This window comes from Harpegnathos saltator, unplaced genomic scaffold (assembly GCF_003227715.2).
Source record: "Harpegnathos saltator strain DR-91 unplaced genomic scaffold, Hsal_v8.6 scaffold682, whole genome shotgun sequence".
NCBI lineage: Eukaryota > Metazoa > Arthropoda > Insecta > Hymenoptera > Formicidae > Harpegnathos > Harpegnathos saltator.
In genome coordinates this window covers 156,737-179,253 of record NW_020230518.1, presented here as the reverse complement: position 1 = coordinate 179,253, position 22,517 = coordinate 156,737, and the positions used below count along the sequence as shown (strand labels likewise).

Here is a 22,517-nt window from a genome sequence, read left to right as displayed (position 1 = left end):
GCAATTCAATTGTCATATTTTATTATTTGATAATTAATTGTACTAAACGATTGCAATTGTTGGAACGCAATGTTCTTAATATCATTATTAATTTTGATTGGCAAGCAAGACAGATATATAACCTGTTGACGTTTTTAACAACTGCAACATTTTTAAAAAGCATATAAATATATATATAATATTATTAGCGTGAAAATATTATGATATATGTGTGGCATTAGTCATAATTTTATTGTAACATTGCATTGTTTTATTATGTGTCGATACTTGTACGACGATTAAGAATTAATTAAACTTAATTATTAAGATAAGAATTTCAAAACAAGTAACACGCAAAACATAAGGCGTTTAATTTCAGTTTTGTCTCTTATAACTTACGTTGCAAAACGTTGCCATCGTCATGGGAAATGTTTTCCCAGCCGTGATGTACAGTGGTTTGCTTGCACGTAGCATTATTAGAATTAAGTTCCTCGCTACTTTTGGATCTAAAGTGTACCACGTGTATTCGTATGCGGCACGATGAATCTTTTCACACTGGACAAATGCAATAGCTATTATACGTATGAGGAGTAATGCATAATATTCATTTTTCGGAAAATTTAACAGCAGTGTTACGTCCTGGAGGAGGAGCGCAACTTATCCTTTCGCAGAAAAGGCGAACTTCGTTCGTACACGCGTGCCAGGGAGCGGGTCAGCAATACGACGGGTTCCTTTACTTGCTCGCTGATATACGACGAGCGGTTTGTTTTTCGGTCAGGATAACGAATCCCTTTACCGGGCATAAGATCATGAGGCGATTGTCGGAAAGTGGGGTATAGGCATGATTTTAAAATAAATTGTGGAAATGTGAAAATACATTATTAACAACGTTTATTAAAATTAGGGTAGCAAACAGAATGGGAAATTGCTATAGAGATTTATTAACGGCGCGGTTTGCAAGAACGCGATTTAACTTTACATCGAATATCGAGATTTGTATGTATGCATTGTATGTGTGTGAGTGAGGGAAATATTCAGGAGAGAAAGAAGAAACGAAAAAGAAGTAAGAAAATGGGAGAAAAATGGATATGGAGAAGATTAGTCGAGGGGGAACGAGAGCGGTTTGGTGAATTAAGAGAAGTTGAGAGAGGAAGACGGGAGAATATGATAACGAACTTATATACTGCAAGTATATAAGTATATAAGTAACGTCGGTGTTTGGCATTATTACAATGGTGATTAAATACTCATTACTATATGTAAGCAGTTAAGGTCATTATATTTGATGATAATTCAATAGACGAATCAAGTATTGGCGTTAAAGCAAGTATTAGCAGGTACATTTTTACGGCACAATTTCACTTACTTGCGTCACGAGAACTTCGCCAACGGCACAGTAAAGACACATATGCAACAAAATGGATATGGTCATTGCAATAAACCAAACTAATTGTATAAATGACAATTGGCCGTCGTCATTAAGAACCTGAATGGTCACAATTACAACATGTTCACGTTGAGTCAAACGATTCGTTACGAGCTGTCGTCTCGAGGATAACAACTTGTAACGAGTAAATGAGTCCATTGTGAAGGCTCTAACTCTATATAGGGCGTCCGGTAATTAGCTGTCAACTCGAAGTGTGAAGGTAGATTGGGTTAAGATAAACATAAAAATCCCATACTATTTTGCGAGATTCGCGATAATTATTGAGTTATTAATTACAGAAATCTGATGAATGAGCGCGTGCCTTCGACGGATGATTGGAGGAATGTCGCAAGGGCCAGTATGGGCCAGTCAACCCAGCAACTATTGGCAACGTGCGGCGAGACGTAGGTGCGGCGAAATAAAACAACGAATAGCGGCGCGTTATCTTTCCCCTCGCCGCGCACCGGCAACAATTTCTGGACTGGGCCGCGTTGTGGCTGAGCAGCTGTAACGCTTCTCCAATCATCTGTGTCGGCGCGTTCCCACTCCTCAGATTTCTGTCATTAATAACTCGATAATTATTGTGAATCTCGCAAAACAGCATGGGACTTTTATGCCTGTCTTAACCCAATCTACCTTCACACTTTGGGTCGGCAGCTAATTACCAGACATTCTGTATAGTCTGAAACTCACGTTACGTATATATAACGCTAGAGGAAAATCGGCAACAAAATTGTTAAATAACGTCCGACAGCACAGTAAATTGTTGATAACTACTGTAAATTGTGCATAAATGTACGTAACGATACTGTTAATAATTTAGTAAGAAAACTATTGATAACGACAGATAACGTCCTACAGTATGCAAATTGTTTACAGTTAGTGTAAGTTATAGACAAGTGAACGTAATGATTTACTGTTAACAGTTTAGTAAGATAACTGTTGATAATGACATAGAACCATTTTGTATAAGAATCATGTTAATGGTATACTTTTGCACAGGAATATTTTCTACTTACATTAACTATGAGAAATCCTAGTAAGCAAAATATTATGCCGAAATGTACTACTATGACAAGTAGCAACAAATGGAATGAATCATCGATGATTTCAATGGATCTGCAACAATTATTGCCTGTTAAGATACAATATAATTTTACACTATATAAAAATTGATATCATTGTCTACACAATTTCCAATTATACATACAGCCTTGATGATTTTATGTACCTGATTAAGCGGATGTGATCCTGGACATTGTATTTTAATACCGTATCAAAGTTTGTATATCGCTCCATATGTGTCAGTCGGATATGCAGGTTCTCCATCTGGCCATATACGTGCAAGACTAATAGCCCAAGGAAATGGTCGACCGCATAATAAGAGATACTTGTTATGAACACAGCAATTCCTTGGGCCAGAAACGTCAACTCAAACTGCGGACTCTTGGAAACGTCGTGGAAGTAGTGCGTTTGTATCATCAAGGGTTTACCAGGGTCTGTCAGATTCGTCACGTATCTGAGAGTCAATCCAAAATATGCAAGTGCGAAACAAGTTAACGTCGGAATACATGGTAAGAGCCATCCACATATAGCGATCATACGACTGATCTTTGCGAGTTTTAGCATAACATCTCGTTCCTCTTTCGTCTTTGGTTTCATCCAGTCTGTCGCGATCATATCAATCAGAGATGCTAAATCTTTAATGTACGGTAAGTGATGTTTTGATACGTGAACGATACTTTCGCTAGTTTTATTAATTGAATAACATTAAGTTAAATTTTCGGAGCATAGTATTCTGTTAAATATACCTTTTCGTTTATACCAAATCGTAAAAACTTTGAATAGAGCAATGGACACAGGTAGGCTGTATACTAAATTATCTACCAGTAGGATCATATTGCTCCATATTTTTATCAGTGATATAAAAGCTGGTATTGCCAATATGAAAAGCACCATAATAGTGCTGCACAATAGTCGAAATTTCGATTTCATAATCTCATGAGGGTTTCGATTGTCCGATGGCCACAAGCCGATGATTTTCAACATGAGTCGATTTATACCAATCGCCCACTTTAAATCTATCATCAAAAATTTTCACTTGAACCTCACTTTTTTCTTTGATAATAATCTTAAATATATAGTTTGAATATAAAAATCGAAATATATTATTCATAATGGAATAAAGGAAAATGCATTTCAGAATCAATTGGAAAAGCAATAAATAAAACATAAAATATAACACAGTAAATTCAAATTGGAAGGTAATTAATGTAATTAAAAAGTCTGTAAGTTGATGTGAATTGAAAGTGCCACCTTTGTGTCCGTCCGACGTTCCATGTCTAGGACCAAACGAGTATTGTCTCTTATCACTCATGAAGGACGATCCGACTTGTGCGAAGTGTTATTACGATGCATGCCTGAGACGTAATTCTCCAAACGCAAAAGTTCTATTATATTATCGTACATATTGCGGGAACCAGAATGTGCGTGATGTGCAAGAGGGGTACTATCATCTTGTTGATGCATTTTGTCAGACAAAGGGGTCAGTGAATAAATTATGACAGTGAGAACGTGTAATGGTGATCGAGGATCGGTCGTTTTTATTAGTACGTGCGCTTTTTCTCTTTGACACTTTTTCGCTCGGTAATACACTACGAAAAAGGGACGGGACCAAGAGAACTTTATGGTAAGCGTAAGATGTGTAGAGTATGTGGATATTTTTTATATCGGAGGAAAAGTTAGTCCAATGAAAGAAGAACAAGTTGTCATCGGTTGTGTAGAGCCTTTGCATTATTAATGATTCTTTAGTCATATGATCAGTTCCAGCGGGCAGTTAAAGTGCGGCAGTTCAACGAGGAGGATAAAGTTGATGGTTTTCTAGGACAATTTCGCTTTCTTGCTTCTTTAATTCCAAAAATATACGGAAACAAGGCACTTGTATAGAGATGAAAATAATGGAAAACCATGAATGGCTTGAGATAGTACTTTTACATGATAAGCGCAATGAAAATAGTTTAATATTAATGGAACCATAAGTCTTGGTATGAATCTGTATGTAAACGAATGTTATAATTGTGGTCTCGTACTAGTTTGTCTTTAAGTTTGTGGTGATAACTAATAAAATTGTGATACGTGTTTGTCTTTAGGTTTGTAAACTTGTCAGGAACTCAAACACTTTTAATACCCTCGTTAATTCCTGTTCTTTATTTCCTTAATTATTTCTATTTTTACAATCAATCAGTAATAGATACACATATATTTTGTCAAAGAGTATGCATATATGTATGTGCAATTCAATTGTCATATTTTATTATTTGATAATTAATTGTACTAAACGATTGCAATTGTTGGAACGCAATGTTCTTAATATCACTATTAATTTTGATTGGCAAGCAAGACAGATATATAACCTGTTGACGTTTTTAACAACTGCAACATTTTTAAAAAGCATATAAATATATATATAATATTATTAGCGTGAAAATATTATGATATATGTGTGGCATTAGTCATAATTTTATTGTAACATTGCATTGTTTTATTATGTGTCGATACTTGTACGACGATTAAGAATTAATTAAACTTAATTATTAAGATAAGAATTTCAAAACAAGTAACACGCAAAACATAATAAGGTGTTTAATTTCAATTTTGTCTCTTATAACTTACGTTGCAAAACGTTGCCATCGTCATGGGAAATGTTTTCCCAGCCGTGATGTACAGTGGTTTGCTTGCACGTAGCATTATTAGAATTAAGTTCCTCGCTACTTTTGGATCTAAAGTGTACCACGTGTATTCGTATGCGGCACGATGAATCTTTTCACACTGGACAAATGCAATAGCTATTATACGTATGAGGTGTAATGCATAATATTCATTTTTCGGAAAATTTAACAGCAGTGTTACGTCCTGGAGGAGGAGCGCAACTTATCCTTTCGCAGAAAAGGCGAATCTCGTTCGTACACGCGTGCCAGGGAGCGGGTCAGCAATACGACGGGTTCCTTTACTTGCTCGCTGATATACGACGAGCGGTCTGTTTTTCGGTCAGGATAACGAATCCCTTTACCGGGCATAAGACCATGAATCGATTTTCGGAAAGTGGGGTATAGGCATGATTTTAAAATAAATTGTGGAAAATAAATCATTAACAATGTTTATTAAAATTAGGGTAGCAAACAGAATGGGAAATTGCTATAAAGATTTATTAACGGCGCGGTTTACAAGAACGCGATTTAACTTTACATCGAATATCGAGATTTGTATGTATGCATTGTATGTGTATGAGTGAGGGAAATACTCAGGAGAGAAAGAAGAAAGGAAAAAGAAGTAAGAAAATTGGAGAAAAATGGATATGGAGAAGATTAGTCGAGGGGGAACGAGAGCGGTTTGGTGAATTAAGAGGAGTGGACAGTTGAGAGAGGAAGACGAGAGAATATGATAACGAACTTATATACTGCAAGTATATAAGTAACGTCGGTGTTTGGCATTATTACAATGGTGATTGAATACTCATTACTGTATGTAAGCAGTTAAGGTAATTATACTTGATCATAATTCAATAGGTAAATCAAGTGGCGTTAAAGCAAGTATTAGCAGGCACATCTTTACGCAGAATTTCACTTACTTGCGTCACGAGAATTTCGCCAACGCCACAGTAAAGGCACATATGCAGCAAAACGGATATGGTCATTGCAATGAACCAAACTAATTGCATAAATGACAATTGGCCGTCGTCATTAAGAACCTGAATGGTCACAATTACAACATGTTCACGTTGAGTCAAACGATTCGTTACGAGCTGTCGTCTCGAAGATAACAACTTGTAACGAGTAAATGAGACCATTGTGAAGGCTCTAAATCTATACAGGGCATCCGGTAATTAGCTGTCAACTCGAAGTGTGAAGGTAGATTGGGTTAAGGTAAACATAAAAGTCCTATACTGTTTTGCGAGATTCGCGGTAATTATCGAGTTATTAATTACAGAAATTTGACGAATGAGCGCGCGCCCTCGACGGATGATTGGAGGAATGTCGCTAGGACCATAGTATGGGCCAGTCAACCCAGCAACTATTGGCAACGTGCGGCGAGACGTAGGTGCGGCGAAATAAAACGAATAGCGGCGCGTTGTCTTTCCCCTCGCTGCGTACCGGCAACATTTTCTGGACTAGGCCACGTTGTGGTCTGAGCAGCTGTAACGCTTCTCCAATCATCTGTGTCGGCGCGTTCCCACTCCTCAGATTTCTGTCATTAATAACTCGATAATTATTATGAATTTCGCAAAAGGGCATGGGACTTTTATGCTTGTCTTAACCCAATCTACCTTCACACTTTAGATTGACAGCTAATTACCAGACATTCTGTATAGTCTGAAACTCACGTTACGTATGTATAACGCTAGAGGAAAATCGGCAACAAAATTGTCAAATAACGTCCGACAGCGTTATTAATTGTTGATAACTACTGTAAATTGTGCACAAATGTACGTAACGATACTGTTAATAATTTAGTAAGAAAACTATTGATAACGACAGATAACGTCCTACAGTATGCAAATTGTTTACAGTTAGTGTAAGTTATGGACAAGTGAACGTAACGATTTACTGTTAACAGTTTAGTAAGATAACTGTTGATAATGGTATAGAACCATTTTGTATAAGAATCATGTTAATGGTATACTTTTGCACAGGAATATTTTCTACTTACATTAACTATGAGAAATCCTAGTAAGCAAAATATTATGCCGAAATGTGCTACTATGACAAGCAACAACAAATCGAATGAATCATCGATGATTTCAATGGATCTGCAACAATTATTGCCTGTTAAGATACAATATAATTTTACACTATATAAAAATTGATATTATTGTCTACACAATTTCCAATTATACATACAGCCTTGATGATTTTATGTACCTGATTAAGCGGATATGATCCTGGACATTGTATTTTAATACCGTATCAAAGTTTGTATATCGCTCCATATGTGTCAGTCGGATATGCAGGTTCTCCATCTGGCCATATACGTGCAAGACTAATAGCCCAAGGAAATGGTCGACCGCATAATAAGAGATACTTGTTATGAACACAGCAATTCCTTGGGCCAGAAACGTCAACTCAAACTGCGGACTCTTGGAAACGTCGTGGAAGTAGTGCGTTTGTATCATCAAGGGTTTACCAGGGTCTGTCAGATTCGTCACGTATCTGAGAGTCAATCCAAAATATGCAAGTGCGAAACAAGTTAACGTCGGAATACATGGTAAGAGCCATCCACATATAGCGATCATACGACTGATCTTTGCGAGTTTTAGCATAACGTCTCGTTCCTCTTTCGTCTTTGGTTTCATCCAGTCTGTCGCGATCATATCAATCAGAGATGCTAAATCTTTAATGTATGGTAAGTGATGTTTTGATATGTGAACGATACTTTCGCTAATTTTGCTAATTGAATAACATTAAGTTAAATTTTCGGAGCATAGTATTCTGTTAAATATACCTTTTCGTTTATACCAAATCGTAAAAACTTTGAATAGAGCAATGAACAGGGATAGACTGTATATCAAATTATCTACCATTAGGATCATATCGCCCCATACTTTTATCAGTGATATAAAAGCTGGTATTGCCAATATGAAAAGCACCATAATAGTGCTGCACAATAGTCGAAATTTCGTTTTTATAATCTCATGAGGGTCTCGATTGTCCGGTGGCCACAAACCGATGATTTTCAACATGAGTCGATTTATACCAATCGCCCATTCTAAATCTATCATCAAAAATTTTCACTTGAACCTCACTTTTTTCTTTGATAATAATCTTAAATATATAGTTTGAATATAAAAATCGAAATATATTATTCATAATGGAGTAAAGGAAAATGCATTTCAGAATCAATTGGAAAAGCAATAAATAAAACATAAAATATAACATAGTAAATTCAATTTGGAAGGTAATTAATGTAATTAAAAAAATCTGTAAATTGATGTGAACTGAAAGTGCCACCTTTGTATTCGTCCGACGTTCCATGTCTAAGGTCAAACGAGTATTGTCTCTTATCACTCATGAAGGACGATCCGACCTGTACGAAGTGTTATTACGATGCATGCCTGAGACGTATTTCTTCAAACGCAAAAGTTCTATTACATCGTATCGTCGTATATATTGCGGCAACCAGAATTTGCATGACGTGTAAGAGGATATATTATCATCTTGTTGCTGTACTTTGCTAGACAAAGGAGTGAATAAATAAATTATGATAGTGAGAACGTGTAATGGTCATTAAGGGTTCGTCGCTTTTATTAGTTCGTGTTCTTTTTGGCACCGCACGTTCATATATGGTTGCGATCACACATATGAAAACTTTTTTTGTTCGACGATACATTACGTGCAGGAGACGGGAGAAAACTTTATGGTAAACGTGAAACATGTGGAGCATGTTGATATCTTTTATAGCTGAGGAAAGTTAGTCCAATGGATGAAGAACAGTTGTCATCTAGAGGTTGTGTAGAGTCCTTGCATTATTAATGATTCTTTAGTCGCATGATCAGTTTCTGCGGGCAGTTGAAGTGTGGCAACTGAACGAATAGGATAAAGTTGGTGGTTTTCTAGAACGATTTTGCTTTCTTGCTTCTTTCTTTCCAAAAAAATGCGGAAACGGGACTTACACTGACAAGGAAACAGTCGGAACTGTGCTTCACCGATTTTGATGGGCTTTGGATATGTTGTAGAGCAATAAAAACTATTAGACACGTATTTTTTTATGTGAGTATCTCAAGGTTTAGAGGGTGAAACAACCCCTCGAAAACACTAATATTTTCATTTTTTTGCGAATATCTTCGTAAATACGAGGTATATGAAAAAATGTTTCCTACAAAAGTTTTACAGTATTTTATACTGCTTGCTCATTGTTTCGTGAAGTTATGTCGCCGCCTTCGCCAAAGCATATAGTTTTTAAGAACTTAGTAGTACACAGATATAAATGGCAAAAAGGCAAAGGGATATTATTAAATTTTAAAACGGAATTATGAAGTACGAAGTGTGAAGATATTAAATTAATATGTATATCTAATATTTGTCTTTAGGTTCGCGACCTTATTAAGGATACAAACTATTTTAATATCCTACTATTACATATTTTGTATTTTTTTAATTCTTTCTATTTTTACAATAAATCAGTAATAAATATATATGTATATTTTGTCAAAGGATGTTGTGTATGCGTGCGTGTGTGTGTGTGAGTTTGTGTATGTGTATGAAATTTAATTATTACATTCTATTAATTGACAATTAATTTTACTAAATGATTATTTAAGTTTAAGCGCATTGTTTATAACATCGCCGTTCTCCTTGATTGGCAAGCAGAACAGATATATATCCTGCTGATGTTTTCAACAACTGCAACATTTTAAGTTTAATATACACTGCTCAAAATAATTATGGCACAGATAATTTATTGCCGAAAATTGGCCAACTTTGACTGGCGATTACTTCGCGAAAAATTATTGTAGACTAATGATTTTTTTTCAAAATGAAGCTTGAAGTCTCTACTTTAAGAACGTATCTCCATTTTTTGCATGCGATGCACTCCTACCCCTGTAACCCCTGACATCTGAGGACATTTGTTTGGTATACTGAAAATTGCAAAGTTTGACGGAATGCACGGACGTGAACAATTTTTTTCGGGGACGCCGTTTGCATCGTCATAAAGTTCAAATCTTCTTCAATTTGAAAAAAAAGAAGTCGCTACAATTTTTTTTTCGCAAAGTTACAGCCTTTCAAAAATATCGTTGTTTTTGACCTTCGGGCCAAGTATTGAAGACTTACACACACACACACACACACACACAGCGCACGCGCGCACTCATGTGCATAAAAGGGAGGGTTTGGAGTCAATAAATACTGTGGAAGTGATGAACCACGGGGTCCTTATCTCTTCTGTCACGGACACACACACACACATGCGTGCACACTTGGAATTAATGAAACTTAATTATTAATTATAAAAATTATTAATTATTTTTCGGAACCTAATTATTAGATAAGAATTCCACGTCAAACATAATAACACGTCAGTTTTATCTCTTATAACTTACGTTGCAAAATGTTGCCATCGTCATGGGAAATGTTTTTCCAGCCGTGATGTAGAGTGGTTTATTTGCACGCAGCATTATTAAAATTAAGTTCCTCGCTGCTTTTGGATGTAAAATGTACCATGTGTATTCGTATGTGGCACGGTGAATTTTTTCACACTGGAGAAATACAATAGCTATATCAGATATATATCAGAACTCATGCACATTTACTTTTAGAAAAGTTTAATCGAGATACATAATATTCATTATTATACATAAGTTGTTAAGGAAATTATATTTGATCATAAAGATAAAAGAATCACTGTTCGCATTAAGGTTAAAAAGGTTACTAACGCAACTACTAACGGGCATTTCTTAAAATTTTGCAAAATTTCACTTACTTGTCTCACGAGAGCTTCCCCAACGGCACAGTAAAGGCACATGTGTAATAAAATGGTTATTGTCACTGCAATGAACCAAACTAATTGCATAAGTGACAATTGGCCATCATTAAGAACCTAGATAGTCATAATTGGAAATTGTACAAAATGGATCAATTGACTCGTTACGAACTGTTGTCTCGAAAGAACAATTTGTAACGAGTGCATTTCGTTTTTGCCTTTTCTGCACATTTTAACTCTATACTGACGGAAACTCGCGTTATATAAAAAATGTATGATGCTGGAAGAAAATTGCCGACATAATTGTTAAATAACTTTCTACAGAGCACAAATTGTTCACAACTGGTATAAATTATGTCCTATTGAACCTAATGATTTACTGTTAACAATTTAGTTAGATAACTGTTGGTAACGGCAGATAACTATTTGTGTAAGAATCTTGGTAATCATATATTCTTGCAAAGGAATATTTTATATTTACGTTAACTATGAGAAATCCTAGTAGGCAGAACATTATGCCGAAATATAATATTATGACAAGCAGCAACAAATCGAATGAATCGTCAATTATTTCAATGGATCTGCAACAATTACTGACTCTTAAAAAACAATATAATTTTTCACTATACGAAAGTTTATCATTGTTCACACAATTTCCAATTATACAGTCTTGATAATTTTATGTACCTGATTAAACGGATGTGATCCTGGACATTATATTTCAATACTACATTAAAGTTTGTATATTGCTCCATATGTGTCAATCGTATATGCAGGTTCTCCATTTGACCGCATACGTGCAAAACTAACAGTCCCAGAAAGTGGTCGGTCGCATAATAAGAGATACTCGATATGATTATAGTGATTCTTTGTGCCAGAAGTGTCAACTCGAACTGCGGACTCTTGGAAACGTCGTGCAAGTAATACGTTTGCATCGGTAAGGGTTTTCCAGGGTCGGTTAGATTTGTCACGTGCCTGGTTGTTGTTCCAAAGCATGGATAAATTAAGTTAATCATTACAATAATGATTATTATGAACCATCCGCTCATGGCGATCATGCGGCTGGTCCTTGCGTGTTTCAGCATAACGTCCTGCTCCTCTTTCATCTTTGGTTTCATCCAGTCTCTCGTCATCATATCAATCAGTGGTACTAAATCTTTAATATGCAGTAATATATTAGTGTTTTGATACGTGAATGATACTTTTGCAAGTTCTGCTAATTCAGTGAAAAATTAAGTCAAATTCACCAAACATATTATTCTATTGAATATACCTTCTTGTTTGTACCAAATAATGCAAACTTTGAATAGAAAAATCAACATTGGTAGACTATATATCATGTTATCTATCATCAGTATCATGTCGCCCCATACTCTTATTAATGAAGCGAAAGATGGTATTGCCAGTACGAAAAGGAGCATGGTTAAGTTGCATATTAATCGAAATCTGGATTTTATGGCTTCATGAGGGTCATGATTGTCCGGTGGCCACAAACCGATGATTTTCAACATGAGCCGATTTGGACCAACTGCCCATTCTAAATCTATTATCAAAAACTTTCACTTGAGACTCATCTTACTTTTTTAACATTAATCTTGAATATGTTGCTTGAATGTAAAAATCAAGATATATGTTCATATTGAGATAACCGAGCCTTCAACTTCAAAATTTGTTCAATTAAACGCAGTGGAGTAATAAAATATTTTGCCTTACAAAATTGACAACATGTTTCTATAATAATTTTCGTGATATGGTACGAATCAATTAGCCTCCATCATTAATTCCTCCAGTGCGCAACTCCATCGAATGCGTTATATTATAATCCATACGCGGAATACAAAACATGCATTTTAAGATTAATTACATAAAGAAATGAAATATAAAATATAAATAATATAAAATATAAAAGATCACATAATTCCACATTTTATAAGTAGCTGATCTAATTAAAGAAATTGTGAATTGATAGAGCCAAAAACACCAATACATTCATCCGAAGGTTCCTTGTCTAAGGTTAAACCAGTACTGTCTCTTATCATCGATGAAGAAGGTTCCGACTTGTAGGAGGTATTGTTACGACGCATGTTCGCGACGTAATTCTCCGAACATAAAAGTGTTATTGCACCGTCGTATTGAAGGAATGAGAATGTGCGTGTCGAGTATTGGGATATATAATCGCCATCGTAACTTTGTTGGGCAAAAGTGTGAGTGAATAAATTATGACCATGCGAACGTGTAACAGTTATCGAGAGTCCATCGCTTTTATCAGTCCATATTCTTTTTCTTTTGGACACAACATGTTCATACATGGTTGCGTTTACGCATTTGTAAACTTTTTTGGTCGACGACACATTGTGAATAAGAGAGGGGATCAAGAGAACTTTGTGGTAAGCGTGGGACATGTGGAGCTTGTTGATACTTTTTACAGTTGAAATAGTTAGTCCGGTGGAAGGTGGGCAATGAAGTTGTCATCGGCTACGTACAGCGCTTGCATTATTAATGATTCTTTAGTCGTATGATAAGATCCAGCGGACAGTTGAAGTGCGGCAACTGAACGAGGAGGATATACTCCTCTTGGTGGTTCCCAGGACAATTTTGCTTTTCTGCTTCTTTGACTTGGAAAATATGCGAAAATGGGACACTTACATTGAGATGAGAACAATCATAAACCATGGATGGCTTTAGATGGAATTTTTGTACGACAGGCACAATGGAAATAGTCTAAAATCCATGGTATGACACTTGATATGAATTTGTATGTACCTTCGGACACAACGTTGTACTAATATTGGTGTACAAATTCGTCAGCTGGTCAAGAAATCAGAATCTTTTAATATTCTGACTACTTCTTTTTTCTATTATTTATTTTCTTAATTTTTTCTATTTCTACAATAAATCTGTCATAAATACACATGTATGTATTGTCGAAAAATACATATGTGTGTCTATGCAATTGTCATATTGATTTATAATTAATTGATAATTGATTTTACTAAATTGATTATTAATTGATAATTGATTTTGCTAAATAATCGTTTAGATTTGAGCACAGAATTCTTAATGTCGTCTTTAATCTTGATTGGCAAGCAAGACAGATATATAACCTGCTGATGTTTTCAATAACTGCAACAATTTTAAATTTAATACACGTATATATGTAAAATTATTTGCGTGTGTTAAATAAAATTATAATATGTGTTTGACATTATTATAATATCATTGTGATGTTGCTTTGATCTCATTACATGACGATACTTTGTAGGAAGACTAGGAATTAATTGAACTTAATTATTAAGTCAGTTTTGTCCCTAAAAACTTACATTGCAAAACGTTGCCATCGTCATGGGAAATGTTTTTCCAGCCGTGATGTACAATGGCTTGCTTGCGCGCAGCATTATTAAAATTAAGCTCCTGGATGTTTTTGGATCTAAAGTGTACCATGTGTATTCGTATGCGGCACGATGAATGTTTTCACACTGGAAAAATACAATAGCTCTTATATATTAGGACTAATGCATACTTTTTGAAAAGTTTAAGAGAGGTATATAAGTAACATCGTTTTTTGGCAACAGTACGATAATGATTGAATATTCATTATTATACGTAAGGTTTCAAGGAAATTATATTTGATTACAAAAGCAGACGAATCATATTGGTGTTAAAGTGGTTACTAACGCAATTGCTAACGGGCATTTTCTTAAGATTTTACTTACTTGCGTCACGAGAGTTTCGCCAACGGCACAGTAAAGGCACATATGCAACAAAACGCATACAGTCACTGCAACGAACCAAACTAATTGCATAAATGACAATTGGCCGTCATCATTAAGAACCTAGATAGTCATAATTGCAATTGTACAGGTTGGGTCAAATGACTTGTTACGAGATGTTGTCTCGGGGAAAACAACTTGTAACGAGTAAATACGCCCATTCTGTGAATTCTAATTCTATACCGTCTGAAACTCGCTTTGTATAAAATATGTATTATATTGGAAGGAAATTACCTACAAAATTGTTAAATAACGATTTATGTTATTTTAATGCGCAAATTGTTCATAACTACTGTAAATTATGCACAATGTAAAATAAGTATCGGGTTAGTAAGGATTTACTGAAAATGACTATAATCAGTAAGGATTTACTGATAACTATTTATGTAAATCTTGTTAATCTTGCAATTATTAGCGATTAGTTTCAATTTACCTGAACTATGAGAAATCCAAGTAGGCAAAATATCAGGCCAATGTACAGCATTATGCCAAGCATCAACAGGTCGAATGAATCATCGATGATTTCAATGGATCTGCAACAGTTATTGTCTCTTAGGTTGTACGACATAATTTTACATTATATAAAAATCTATAATTTTTCACACAATTTCCAATTACAATCTTGGTGATCCATCTTGAGTACCTGATTAAGCGGATGTGATCCTGGATGTTGTATTTTAAAATTGTGTCAAAGTTAGTGTATCGTTCCATATGTGTTAGTCGCATATGCAGGTTCTTCATTTGACCGCACATGTGCAAGACTAACAACCCAAGAAAGTGATCGATCGCATAATAAGAGACACCCGTTGTGAGCATAGTGATTCCTTGCGCCAGTAGTGTCAACTCGAACTGCGGACTTTTGGAAACATCGTGCAAATAGTACGCTTGCATTGCCAAGGGTTTGCCAGGGTCGGTCAGATTTGTCACATGTCTGATAGTCAGTCCAAAATATGGAAGGACAAAACAAGTTATCGTTGGAAAGATTGCCATAGGCCATCCACAAATAGCGATCATACGACCGGTCTTTGCGAGCCTCAACATAACGTCCCGCTCTTCTTTCAATTTTGGTTTCATCCAGTCCCTCGCGATCATATCAATCAGAGGCATTAACGCTTTAATGTTTAGTGATACGTTAGAATTTTTGTATGTGGTAATATTTTTGGATTAGAAGATTATATAAGCCAGGTTTTGGGAAGAAACTATTTTGTTAAATATACCTTCCTGTTTGTACCAAATAATACAAACTTTGAATAGAGCAATCGACAGAGGTAACGTGTATATTAGATTATCAACTATTAGCAGCATGTCGCCCCATACTCTTATCAGTGATACGAAAGTTGGTATTGCCAGTATGAAAAGCATCATAATAAAGCTGCACAGTAGCCGAATTTTTGATCTTAGTGCCCGTCGAGGGTCTTGATTGTCTGGTGGCCACAAACCGACGATTTTCAACATAAGCCGATTCAGACCAATGGCCCATTCTAAATCTATTATTAGAAGCTTTCATTTATGTTTCAAATTATTATAGAAACAATAATCTTATACAGAGTGAGACACCTAAAACCTGAATACTTCTAAAAATATGCCAGATAAAAAAAAATGTCAAATATAGAAGTTACAGAATTTTAAGTGACGCATTACATAGCAATATTAGTGTGACCTTGAACCGCGTCGTCAAGAAAAATCACTATGAATTTTTTAAATGGAAATCCTCTTTTTTTATTTTATCATATTTTTCTACCAATTAATTTGAACAACTTTTATTTGAAACATTTCTTTATTTGCCCAATATTTTTTAAGATGTTTAAGGAAAACTTGGTAACTTTTTCAATATTTATTTTTGATATCTCGGTAACTATTTGTCTGGAGAAAAACTACATACTTTTTTACTTCATTTGATCTCAAGAATATATTGTTAATACAATAATATCCTGACTTTTATTAACTTGATGACCTTTGAAATTTCAAAATCATTATATTAACAATAGTTAAGACACTATTATAACAGCATATTCTTGACTCAAAATAGATTAAAAAAGTACTCTATTTCTTTCGACAAATAGTTATTGAGTTATCGTAAGCTAAATATTGAAAAAGTTCCAAATTTTTCTTAAATATCTAAAAAAAAAATTAGATAAATAAAAAAATGTTTCGGACAAAAGTTGCTCAAATTAATTGGTAGAAAAAGATGATATAATAAAGAACGGGGTTTCTAATAAAAAATTCAAAGTGACTTCCTGTAACCTTGATGATGCTATTCAACATCATTCCTATGATGCGTTTCTTAAAACTCTACATTTCTGTATAACATTTTCTTCTTGCATATTTTCAAAATTACTCGGGCTTATTTTAGGTGCACCCTATATATGCTGCTTGAATGTAAAAACTAAAATATATTATTAATATTGGAATGGAGGAAAGTAGGATATTCGAACGCAGCTTCCTAATTTCTCCAATTGGAAATAGTCAAGTAATAAAAAATTATTTCATCTTACGAAATAAACAATATGTCTTTATAATAATTTTTATGATACTCCTTCAGTGTTCAATTCCACTAAACGAATTACACTGATAAAATTCATACGCTAAATCAAAGATATGTGTCCTAAAATCAATTATAGAAAATATAAATAAAACATTACATATGACATAATAATATCGAATAAGAAGATAATCGATCTAATTAAACTGATAAATTAAATAATTGATCTAAAGAAACTCATAGTCGAAACTAAAGAATTGATAGTCGAAAGGAGCACCATTATATCCGTCTGAACGTTTCATGTTCAGGGTCAAACGAGTACTGTTTCTTATCATCCATGAGAAATGTTTCGATTTTGATGAGGCGTTATTACGATACATGCTCGCGATGTAATTCTCCGAACGCAAAAGTTTTATTACATCGTCCTAAATACTTCAGTAACTAGAATATGCGTGACGCGCATGATGGTGTATTATCTTCTAGTTGATTGGGGTGCTTCGTTGGACAGAAAAGTGAATAAATAAGTTATGACCGTGAGAAAACAAACATGTAACGCTCATCGATAGGAGGGTTCATCGCTTTTATTATTTTGTGTTTTTTTTCCTTTGCTACCGTAACTATAAGCGCTTATAAATGATGTTGGTCGCAATCATCTTTAGGTAAAATTGTTACTTCGCGAAACGGCATGATCTGTAGTCTGAAAAAAAGTTTGTGAAAACGTGCAACGTCCGTAAGTTGTTTATTGTTTTCCAGCCGAAGAAAGTTAATCCAGTGGAAAAAGGAATTGACGATACAGATATGTAGAGCACTTGGTACATTATTAATGAATCTTTAGCCGTTTTCAGTGAACAGTTGAAGTATAGCTACTAAACGAGGAGGACGAACTCGGAGGACGGTCTCTGCGAAGATTTTTCTGTAATTGCATCTGCAGTTTACGCAAAATATACGAGGAGTGAATACTTACGTTGAGATAAAGACAATGGCAAACACTATAATAATAAAATCAAATGGAATCTTTGAACGGTAAGCTGTATTGAAATAAGTTGAAATATGTAACACGGTATGCCTTGGAATGTTTGGGATGATGCGAAAGTCTGAATGGGTATCTTAAAAATGTCATGATTGATCTAATTTTATGGCAGAGCTTACAAACATGTAGATGTATAATATAGCAAAAATAATAGAAAATAATGGCTATCACTTGGGAGATTGAATAATCGTGTTTAATATAATTTTCCAGATAACCATTTGCTTACGGATAGCTAGGAGATTGTTCTTTTTCGGAGCGAGATTGTCAAATCCTCGGTGGCGTTCATAACTGCGTCCCAATTGCAATCAAAAAGTTTGTAACCACATCCTAACTTCAAGTTGGATACAATACCAGAGCAAATTTGATACTGTGATAGTGTGAAGACAGATCGATACAGCAACCGATATAAGTAAAGTTTGTTAATAATAAGTCGACAACAAATTTGTACTAAATGCACAGCAGATGTCCCTGCATAAATTTCGGCAGGGTGACGACATGTCTGCTAAACCTAAAGTTTATATTCACAGTTGTGATTCTACCTAAGAATCAGTTTGAATTATATAGATTTCAACAGGATTTTGCACTGAGTTAACTACATGTGTATAATTTCATTTAGCTGGATTAACACTGTTTCTCGGTATGTAAAAGTGCCAGAGTAAAATTATTAAAAAGTCTATCTCGTTTTACATTATATCCTGATACTTTTTATAAGATATACAATATTTTCGTAATCGATTCTGTACTCAACGATTTTAATCTAATACATTTATGCATAAAATAATGAGAGGAATCGATTATTGTTAGAAAAAAATAGGGAAATCTTAAACAAAATTCCATTACATTTTGCAGATTCGTTGATGCAACAATCTCTAAAAATTATTACCGCCAAATGATTTCTGTCGTCAAAATGTGTAAAAGTATTAAGATAAGTCAGTCAAAAAGTGAATTACTTGATATTTACTTAATTACCTTGTGTTGAGAAAAAAATATCAAGGAACAATATGAAATATAAAGGTAAGATCAATCAACTAAGAGGAATGAGTAGAATATCTAATGTTTATAAACTTTTTTGTATTCGCCATGAATTACTAAATGCAGCGCTTTATACAAGTGTACATGAAAAGTGTTGAAATCTCATAATATCTCGAATAGACACATTTTCAAAGAAATATTCCATACAAAAGTTGTAGGATTTTAAGCGATACGTTTCACATAATAAAATTAGAATAAATATTGTTGATTTTCTTAAAATACCATTTTAAAAAGCTAATACCCGTTTTTAATATCCCGAATGACTTTTCCCTTTATATATATTTTTTATTTGGTTCAAAGAATATAACAAGACAGTAACATCGTACTTACGTGCTTACTTATGCTTCGTTGATCAATTCTTATTGTTAATTATGTTACTAGATAATTGTTTAAGTTTGAGCTCAAAGTTTATAACATCGCCGTTAATCTTGATTAGCAAGTAATACAGATATATAACCTGCTGATGTTTTCAACAGCTGCAACATTTTTTTGACATATAAATGGAGATTTAATATTATTAGCGCTGAATAAAAGTATAATATGTGGGGATCTGTTAAACATTTATTTTTGCAGTCCTTTACATTTTTTAAACTATAATATATTACAAGTGATAGAAGAACCAGGAAATGATTAAACTCAATTATTAAGATAAGAATTCCAAATAACATGTGAAATATAATAACGTATCCCATATAGCACATAAGTTGAAAAAACGTTGCTGCAATGTTGCAACAATGTTGCAATGTTGCAGTAACGTTGCAGAAATATTGCTGCAACTTCTGTGCTGTATGGGATTATTCATGTCATGCGTAACTTACATTGCAAAACGTTGCCATCGTCATGGGAAATGTCTTCCCAGCCGTAATGTAGAGTGGTTTACTTGCACGCAGCATTATTAAAATCAAGTTCCTTGCCGCTTTTGGATTTATAGTGTACCACGTATATTCGTACGTGGCGCGATGAATTTTTTTACCCTAAGGAAATGTAATTTATATGTGACGAATCATACAGAATGTACAATACAGCACAGAAGTTGCAACAATATTGTTGTAACATTGCAACGTTGCAGCAACGTTTTTTCAATTACCTTTTGATAAATTTAACCGAAATGATTATATAATGTCGATTTTCGACAACATTACAATGATTACTGAATAAGCATTGCACGTGAAAAAATTACGAAAATTTTATTTGTTCATGGAAACAGACGAATAATGCTATCTGAATTATTGTTAAAACTACTATCTTATTGTTTCATTTACTTGCGTCACGAGAGTTTCGCCAACGGCGCAATAAAGGCCCATGTGCAATAAAACGCATATAGTCACTGCGACAAACCAAAGTAATTGCATAAATGACACTTGTCCATCGTCATTAAAAACCTGGATTGTTACAATTCCAAGTTATAAATCCAAAAAAATTATATTATCTAAATTTTAGCGTTCTACATTTACTATATATCGTGCGGCAGGAATATTGTCGACAAAAATGTTCAATTATGATTGCATTATACACTCACAAGGAGATGGCAAGACATGTAAAATCGATAATTGAATGAATCATATTTTATTCGGATGGGGAAGGGGTTGAGTACATAAAAATCCTAAAAAGGTTTGCGTGCATGGGTCTTCGTTTGCGAGAAATTTGCAATTAAAAAAACAGCTACATGTTAAGTGTAGTAAACTTGGAATCAATAAGCGTGAAGCGCAGTAGCTGTGGTAGCTAAGGCGCGCACTAGTATTTTGTCGTCCAAGGAGTGTTCGAGTCCTCGCAGTGCCAATTTTTTTTTATATTATTATATATTATTATATTTTATAATATTTCTATAATATTTTTAATATTTTTATTATTTTTTAGGACAAAAATATAATGGACACATATACAATAATATCTGTCTTATTATATAAAAATAACAAGAATAAACGTTTTAATTATTTATTATAAAATTGAATTTTATATGCCAGTCATCGCTTTCGATTGCTTTACAGGCATATACGACGCCACCGAGGGTTACTATACCTGCCTCTGAGTGTACATACTGCAACTTGTTCATATATGGATATAACAAATTATTAACAACCGTTTCTATAAGAATTCCAGTAATCGCGTAATCTTACATTTGATTATTCTCAACTTACGTTAACTATGAGAAACCCCTGTAGGCAGAATGTTATACCAAAATATAGTACTAGGATGAGCAATAATAAATCGAATGAATCATCAATGATTTCGATGGACCTGTAACAGTTATTGTTACTTAATATACAGGGTGTCCGGTAATTAGTTGCCAACCCAAAGTGTGAAAGTAGATTGGGTTAAGACAAACACAAAAGTCCTATACCATTTTGCGAGATTTGCAATAATTATCGAGTTATTAATGACTGAAATCTGAAGAGTGAGAGCGCGCCGACAGATGATTGGAGAAGCATCACAGCCTCTCGGGTTACAACGCGGCCCAATCGACCCAGCAACTGTGTGCGGCGAGACGTAGGTGTAGCGAGATAAAACAACGAATAGCGGCGTGTTGTCCTTCTCCAATCATCCATCTCAGCGCGCGCTCATTCGTCAAATTTCTGTAATGAATAACTCGATAATTATTGCGAATCTCGCAAAACGGTATAGGACTTTTATGTTTGTTTTAACCCAATCTACCTTCACACTTCGGGTTGGCAGCTAATTACCGAACACCTTGTATACTGTAATTTACATTGTACGAAAGTTTATAATATTGTCCGCACAATTTCTAATTAGACATACAAACTGTATGATTAATTTGAGTACCTGATCAAGCGGATGTGATCCTGGACGTTGTACTTCAAAATAGCATTGAAGTTGGTATATTGCCCCATATGTGTCAATCGCAAATGCAGGTTATTCATTTGACCGCATACGTGCAAGACTAGCAATCCCAGAAAGTGGTCGACCGCGTAATAAGAAATACTCGTTAAAAACATAGAGATTCCCTGCGCCAGAACCGTCAACTCAAACTGGGGACTCTCGGAAACGTCATGCAAGTAGTACGTTTGTATCGCCAAGGGTTTTCCAGGGTCGGTCAAATTCGTCACGTGTCTGATAGTCAGTCCGAAAAATGGGAGGGTGAAAAAAGTTATCGTTAGAAAGAATGCTAGGAGCCAGCCACAAATGGCGATCATACGGCTGATCTTTGCGAGCCTCAACATAACGTCCCGCTCCTCTTTTATCTTTGGTTTCATCCAGTCTCTCGCAATCATATCAATCAATTGCACCAAATCTTTAATGTGCAGTAATATATTAGTATTTTGATACATGAATGATATTTTTGCGAGTTCTGCTAATTGAGTGAAA

General features: G+C 34.6%; 5 protein-coding genes and 1 long non-coding RNA gene across 8 annotated transcripts; 1 reads left to right on the top strand and 5 right to left on the bottom strand.

The window, feature by feature from the left end:
- Positions 1–9: 9 nt before the first annotated feature.
- On the bottom strand, positions 10–4,647 carry LOC112589983 (odorant receptor Or2-like). 2 transcript variants are annotated; one of them, XM_025305214.1, is made up of 7 exons: positions 3,722–4,647; positions 3,217–3,486; positions 2,637–3,105; positions 2,425–2,524; positions 1,346–1,465; positions 379–534; positions 10–141 (listed from the first exon to the last, which is right to left on the bottom strand). In XM_025305214.1, exons 1-7 carry the CDS (start codon positions 3,780–3,782, stop codon positions 88–90), a joined length of 1,230 nt encoding a protein of 409 aa, XP_025160999.1. In that variant the 5' UTR covers positions 3,783–4,647; the 3' UTR covers positions 10–87. The 2 variants fall into 2 exon arrangements, with proteins under 2 accessions (XP_025160999.1, XP_025161000.1); XM_025305215.1 differs by having other exon boundaries at positions 2,637–3,072.
- A 58-nt stretch (positions 4,648–4,705) lies between these two features.
- LOC105180791 (odorant receptor Or2-like) lies at positions 4,706–9,142 on the bottom strand. 2 transcript variants are annotated; one of them, XM_019840342.2, is made up of 7 exons: positions 8,410–9,142; positions 7,904–8,173; positions 7,324–7,792; positions 7,112–7,211; positions 6,033–6,152; positions 5,078–5,233; positions 4,706–4,837 (listed from the first exon to the last, which is right to left on the bottom strand). In XM_019840342.2, exons 1-7 carry the CDS (start codon positions 8,468–8,470, stop codon positions 4,784–4,786), a joined length of 1,230 nt encoding a protein of 409 aa, XP_019695901.2. In that variant the 5' UTR covers positions 8,471–9,142; the 3' UTR covers positions 4,706–4,783. The 2 variants fall into 2 exon arrangements, with proteins under 2 accessions (XP_019695901.2, XP_025160998.1); XM_025305213.1 differs by having other exon boundaries at positions 7,324–7,759.
- Positions 9,143–9,659: 517 nt separating this feature from the next.
- On the bottom strand, positions 9,660–13,705 carry LOC105180792 (odorant receptor Or2-like). Its single transcript, XM_025305232.1, has 5 exons — positions 11,567–13,705; positions 11,361–11,460; positions 10,880–10,996; positions 10,500–10,655; positions 9,660–9,801 (listed from the first exon to the last, which is right to left on the bottom strand). The coding sequence occupies exons 1-5, from the start codon at positions 12,013–12,015 to the stop codon at positions 9,721–9,723; spliced, it is 903 nt and encodes a 300-aa protein (XP_025161017.1). The 5' UTR covers positions 12,016–13,705; the 3' UTR covers positions 9,660–9,720.
- Positions 13,706–13,905: 200 nt separating this feature from the next.
- LOC105180795 (odorant receptor 43a-like) lies at positions 13,906–16,287 on the bottom strand. Its single transcript, XM_025305237.1, has 7 exons — positions 16,269–16,287; positions 15,867–16,136; positions 15,293–15,761; positions 15,083–15,182; positions 14,593–14,712; positions 14,200–14,355; positions 13,906–14,002 (listed from the first exon to the last, which is right to left on the bottom strand). Exons 1-7 carry the CDS (start codon positions 16,285–16,287, stop codon positions 13,949–13,951), a joined length of 1,188 nt encoding a protein of 395 aa, XP_025161022.1. The 3' UTR covers positions 13,906–13,948.
- Positions 16,288–16,861: 574 nt separating this feature from the next.
- On the top strand, positions 16,862–19,358 carry LOC109503640 (uncharacterized). The gene is made up of 3 exons (XR_002162668.2): positions 16,862–18,154; positions 18,372–18,798; positions 19,011–19,358. It is a non-coding gene; the product is annotated as an uncharacterized LOC109503640 (long non-coding RNA).
- A 48-nt stretch (positions 19,359–19,406) lies between these two features.
- Positions 19,407–22,517, bottom strand: LOC105180796 (odorant receptor Or2-like). The gene is made up of 5 exons (XM_025305219.1): positions 21,975–22,517; positions 21,332–21,431; positions 20,456–20,575; positions 20,012–20,167; positions 19,407–19,669 (listed from the first exon to the last, which is right to left on the bottom strand). Exons 1-5 carry the CDS (start codon positions 22,478–22,480, stop codon positions 19,616–19,618), a joined length of 936 nt encoding a protein of 311 aa, XP_025161004.1. The 5' UTR covers positions 22,481–22,517; the 3' UTR covers positions 19,407–19,615.